The 6,000-nt window shown below is 40.1% G+C and overlaps 1 protein-coding gene across 1 annotated transcript in view; it reads right to left on the minus strand.

Moving 5' to 3' along the window:
* Nucleotides 1–1,704, minus strand: part of TMEM278 (transmembrane protein 278) — a 175,008-nt gene extending 173,304 nt beyond the window's left edge. The window contains exon 1 of the mRNA XM_082274154.1: nucleotides 822–1,704. Within this exon, the coding sequence (XP_082130280.1) occupies nucleotides 822–1,091 (270 nt within the window). The 5' untranslated portion in view covers nucleotides 1,092–1,704. The remainder of the gene's footprint in view (nucleotides 1–821) is intronic.
* Nucleotides 1,705–6,000: the final 4,296 nt, after the last annotated feature.

Below are 6,000 nucleotides of genomic sequence, written 5' to 3' on the forward strand. Positions count from 1 at the left end.
ATCTATCTATCTATCTATCTATCTATCTATCTATCTATCTATCTATCTATCTATCTATCTATCTATCTATCTATCTATCTATCTATCTATCTATCTATCTATCTATCTATCTATCTATCTATCTATCTATCTATCTATCTATCTATCTATCTATCTATCTATCTATCTATCTATCTATCTATCTATCTATCTATCTATCTATCTATCTATCTCTTTCCCCCACCGCATCTCCCTCTTTCCAACTTTGTCTTTACTTCTATGTGTTCAACACTTAAAAAATATAATGATGTGATTGTGTTAGAAATGTTCCTCAGCCAACTTGCACATTCACCCTTCACTGCCTGTAGGACAAGCACCAGTTTGGCCATTAACTATAGATTTATCCATATTGATCTAGCCCAGAACAGTGGGGCATTAGCTGAAATGTTCCAAAGCTTTTCTTTTTTCATCAATGATCTCCTATATGTGTCTTGCAATTATTCATATTCAGAGATAACATTTCACAGAACCACACCAAAATCAGTTGTATTGTGAATCAAACTCTCTCCTTCATACCCAGTGCACTCCAGAGAATTGTAGAGTATGGAGGTAAAAGGTGCACAGCTAGGAAAATTATACTTTATGGAGCTGCAACGAACACTACACTTCTGAGACAACCTTCTGAAGTGGTATTCATATAAGATTTTGCTACAGATTGCTTCATTATGTTCAACATTTTTGTTTTTTAGTCTTGCTACAATATTAGCTATACTATATACACCATGTATATTTATAGGTTCTATAGGTGCAAGTCACAGGGACAGATATCATCATGTACTTACCCTTGAGTGGCATTTAAATCCAAAGTAGACCACAACGATAGTTGGAGTCAAGACAATGGAGAATATGACCGCCAAGACTAGGGAGTTAACTAAAAACGCCAAAAAGTTAGCTCCAGTGACAAACACTGTCCAAATCCAGCAACCCCACCTGCTCCGGGACTCCATGGGCAGGAGCTGGTCATCCATGTTGTATGGAGGGAGGCTTGGGATCATTCGAGAAGTATCCGATATACTGTCCACATCAAAGTCCTCAATCTCTTGGTCAGACATTTTTAGATGTATAATTCTTGAAATCGTCCAGGCAGGGCTGAAAAACTCTTTGTTGAAAGTGTTATTTTACTTTGTTAGTTTCTTGCTCTTCACTTTCACTTGACCACTTTAAATGCAAAGCGCAGGCTCTCTGAGTTAGTCCAATTTCTTTGTAAAGTAGAGATGCTCTTTAAATTTTGAGCCTCTGCAGCTTTTCTACACTGGAACTACTTGTAAGATGCTTTTGTTCTCACATCCTTGGGGTTGATCCTTAGAATGGCAGATGTGAAAAGTTGTCCAGGTGAGGTGATCATACTGGTCTTGGAGGAGAAGCTGTACACAAAAGTGATACTTGATAAGCTCCCCTTTTAGCAGCTGGCTGATTCCTAGCTTGATGTTTCTCTATTCACAGCTTAAGCTTTGTGATCCTGCTTGGAAGAACTGTCTGCTGCTACTAGCCAATGGGCTGCTACCGGAGCCACAGCAGCTGCCTCTCTGCTTAACATGCATGCAGCTAGCTGATCTACACCTGGGTCTTGCTCTGTCACGTTGGGTTATTCCAGGCTACAGCTAATGTCATTATCGCTTGCACCAATTCTGACTTTTGTCACACTTCCCCACTGGGGAGGGGGGGGTCATGAAGTCTTGTGCTGATCGATCCAAGAGTGCGCCTGATAGGTGTTGAAGTGTGGGTGTCAATCTGAGTGCGTTACTGACAGAGGCAAATCGAACACGACATGACCTGTCTAGAAGCATGTAAGGGAAAAGCTTGCACGAGGATGGTTCAGTGAAAGAGTGAGAGATTGTAAGCTCTCTCAAGCAGAAATCTTTTCAGCTGTCAGAAACACTCAAAGAGGATTCTTTTAATGAACCCTGATATCCAACTGTTCAACTGTACTAGACTAGAATTGTTTTCAATAGCGTTCTGTAAAGAAAGGTTAAATAAAAGGCATACGTTCATTAATTTCCACATTTTCTAATTAAGATTAACCAAAAGAAAACAGCGATTCTAGGGAGGCAGCAGCCAATTTATCTTTAATGATGGGGAATAAACACTTTTTGATTTCAACAGCAGTCATAACTCTGTGGATTATTGCCCAGCAAGAAGCCACAGAGGTCACAATTGCCACCACGCTTTTGCTCCCAGAGGCCATATAGCCTCCTACTTCATAATCATAAACTTTCCCCAGTCGGTCGGTCAACTTTTCTGATATCCTCTTTCCTCCAGGTCAAGCACAGATGTCTAGTGGGCAGATGTGCACTATGCACTCCTCTCATTGGCTGACGCAGCTGTCAAGCACAGGAGTGCATAGCACATGTCCCGTCACTAGAGGTAGATACATACATAGCAGGTCCCTAGATGAGAAGAGCAGTAAAACAGCCTGGCCTCCAATGTAATTTGGAGAGGAGAAACACCGCTCAGGTGAGCCTGTATCTACAATCCGAAGAGGGTGCAGGACCTCGGCTCACCACCCCAAACAGCATACATGAAGAAATTGGTTGCACACCAGCAGAGTTGTATAAAGTACTCGAAACCCATACTTGAGTAAAAGTACAAGTGCTCGATCAAAAAGTGACTTGAGTCACTTGAGTACATTTTTTGTACTTAAGTATTGCAAGTAGTTTTATTAAAAATTTTGCTACTCAAGTACTGAAAGTAAAAGTACCAGTAGTTTTGAAAAAAAATTGCTACTCAAGTACTGAAAGTAAAAGTACAAGTACTGTGTTATGTAGTTATTAAAGAGAGAAGTCAAAAATTTGAACATCATATTGTTTTTTATTATTTCAAATGCAGCTTTTATTTATACATACAGTAGCATTTATTTTCATATGTGCTGATAATACACATGTTTTGAGCTTCATAAAACCTGCCATCTACTGTTCTGGCAGTGGTAATTATTATAATTGTAACGAGTAACTATGCAGCACAAAAAAAAAATATCAGAGTAGAAGTATTGAAATCATCGAAAAAATGTAGTTAAGTAAAAGTGGAAGTAGGAGAAAAAAATTCTACTCCAGGAAAGTACAGATACCGCCTTTTGGTACTTAAGTACAGTAGTGAAGTAGTTCTACTTAGTTACTATACATCTCTGCACACCACTAGGAAATTCAGTGAAGAAGAAGTTATTTATTTTACATTACAAAGGTACATGGTACAGCAGGATAGATATGGTAGACGCGTTTCACACAAATTCCACGTGCTTGTTCAATACTATGTAATTATAGAGGTGGTGGGAAGGGATTAAAAGGGTGGTCTTGCAAACAACAAGACACAAAAAGATTACCGACCAGTCTGCAACCAACCGAATTGACCTGTCCAACAGTATGCATTAAAAACAGGGGTTTAGTTGCACACATCTGCCCTACACCTGTCCATATAAATGCATGTGCTTCCATTGCTGGAGACTCACATAATTTACAGTTAGGACCACGGATAATTGGGTGCCTTGTCGGGGCTCTGTGGCTTACACATGTCTTTGCAAATGTTGCAACTAAACCCCTGTTTTTAATGCATACTGTTCGACAGGTCAATTCGGTTGGTTGCAGACTGGTCGGCAAGGAGAGCTTGGAATCTTTTTGCGTCTTGTTATATGCGTTGCCCTTCCAATGCTCCTTGCTGCAGAGGCAGGTGGGGGCAGTAACCATTTGTTTGGTCTTGCAAACAACCCTAAAAATACAGAAAGAAGCATTGGACCAAAACTGGATGAAAGGGTGCAAGATAATTTTAAATGTTGGTAAATTCTGTAAATCATATAATTACTTTACTTTATATTTCAATATGTTTATTGATATTCCAGAAATAAAAATTACAAAAACATAAGATTAAAAAAGAATAGCGCACACATGCAAAAGAAATGACTATCAAATATGGAGACCATCCATAAATAAAAATGGGGATTTAGTCCCACCATATGGCCATATCGTGCTCAAGCCCACCACTGCGTCAAAGTACCCCATTATCAGTGGGTCCTACACTATCCATGAAAAAGGATGAATCCAGCCTCTCTAACCCTTGGAGATAACACTCCTTGCTGGGAGAGATGTGCGACTGCACTACAAGCGACTCCTCCTATAACTACTTGATAGTGGACACTTGATAGAGTACAGGTGTGTGTGGGGGGTGGGATGCTCAACCCCAGAAGTCTGGTCAGACCGAATACATAATAAACAAGCAAAAAATTGGGGGAGCAAACCCTGAACATGTATATCTAAAGCTGGTGCAGCTATGAACCAAGCGACATGTATATTAAAAAAGAATAGCGCACATATGCAAAAGAAATGACTATCAAATATGGAGACAATCCATAAATAAAAATGGGGATTTAGTCTTGTTTATTATGTATTCGGTCTGACCAGACTTCTGAGGTTGAGCACCCCACCCCCCACACACACCTTTACTCTATCAGTGTCCACTATCAAGTAGATATAGGAGGAGTCCCCTGTAGTGCATTAGCACATCTCTCCCAGCAAGGAGTGTTGTCGCCAAGGGTTAGAGAGGCTGGATTCACCCCTTTTTTATGGATAGTGTAGGACCCACTGACAATGGGGTACTTTGACGTAGTGGCGGGCTTGAGCACGATATGGCCATATGGTGGGACCAAATCCCCATTTTTATTTATGGATTGTCTCCATATTTGATAGCCTTTTCTTTTGCATGTGTGCGCTATTCTTTTTTTAAAAAACATAAGATAACTTCAGACCTCTGCAAAATGGGAGGGGGTAATAGACAAAAGTTTTCAGGTAGTAGTGCAAACTTTTTCGAACAACATAAAGTTAGTGAGCAGATATATCCCCCAAAAAAAAAAGTAAAACACATTCAAATATAAAAGATAGTGAAGATATGACACCCATAGTGTAGTTGAAGAGCAACCTAATGCTAGATGTGGTGTAATACTCGTCATGCAGGAGTTTTAACAAAAAAATTGTGTGACAATGTACATAAAGTAATATAGTTACTTTTTAATATGACTTATTGACCAAAAATTAAAAAGATTTTGGACCTTTTCATCTGGTTTTGGTCTGACATTCCTTTCTGTATTTCTATGGTTTGAGCTACTGTGTGGTGCCCATTGAGAGAAGCCTTGCTGTGTGAAGCCAACTCAACAGATGTATTGAGCATGTTTGAGGTTTTCCCTTATATGACTTTACGTGCAAGTTTGAAATTTTCCAGCACCTCTTTGAGTATGTTGTTCAGAAGTCTTTGCAAAAAACTCTGGCATCATCTCTTTAACAAGTTCTATTAGGCTCTTTACACATGGGGCGGCTTCCGTTGGACTCCACCTGATCAACAGGGAATCTGTCCACTGATCCCCGCTGAGCAGGGGGATGGCTGGTCCGTGGCACTGACAAAGTCTGCTCTCCTCTCTGGGCGGTCAGATGTAAACGGACCGCCTGTCCGTTTCCATCTAATCCAATCTTCTAGATGGATGGGGAACAGATACCCATCCATCTGTTTGTATCGGAAAGGAACGAATGTCAGCAGGTGTCAATGGACACATGTCCACGGACACTCGTTGGACTGGAGGGTCAAATCAGGTCCGCCTGAAAAACTGACAGGCAGACCCGATCGGTCTGCCCTTATCAAAGGGGCCTTATTTACAGCTGAAGATGCCAGTTCTATTAAACAACATTTAGATATTTAAATATACTATTTTCAATCAGAATCTCTTTTGGCAAAAAGTCCAAAAAATTACAATAGTAACAGTAAAGGAACCCTGTCTTTGCTGGTCACAAAGTGTTTTGCTCAAGAAGGTACGTGTAAATTAATTCCTTTATTTTTCAAACATAGAAGGGAATTTAATAAAAATGTCAATATTGGACTAAAAACTGTGGGAGTCTGTGGCCCATTTCTGAGCCCTGAACCTCCTTAGCCTAAGCTTTCACTAGCCTAGGGTTATATATTCCATTGCATAGTGAGACTGACTAGCTG

Source organism: Pelophylax lessonae (genome assembly GCF_965119305.1).
Source record: "Pelophylax lessonae genome assembly, chromosome: 12".
Classification (NCBI taxonomy): Eukaryota; Metazoa; Chordata; class Amphibia; order Anura; family Ranidae; genus Pelophylax; species Pelophylax lessonae.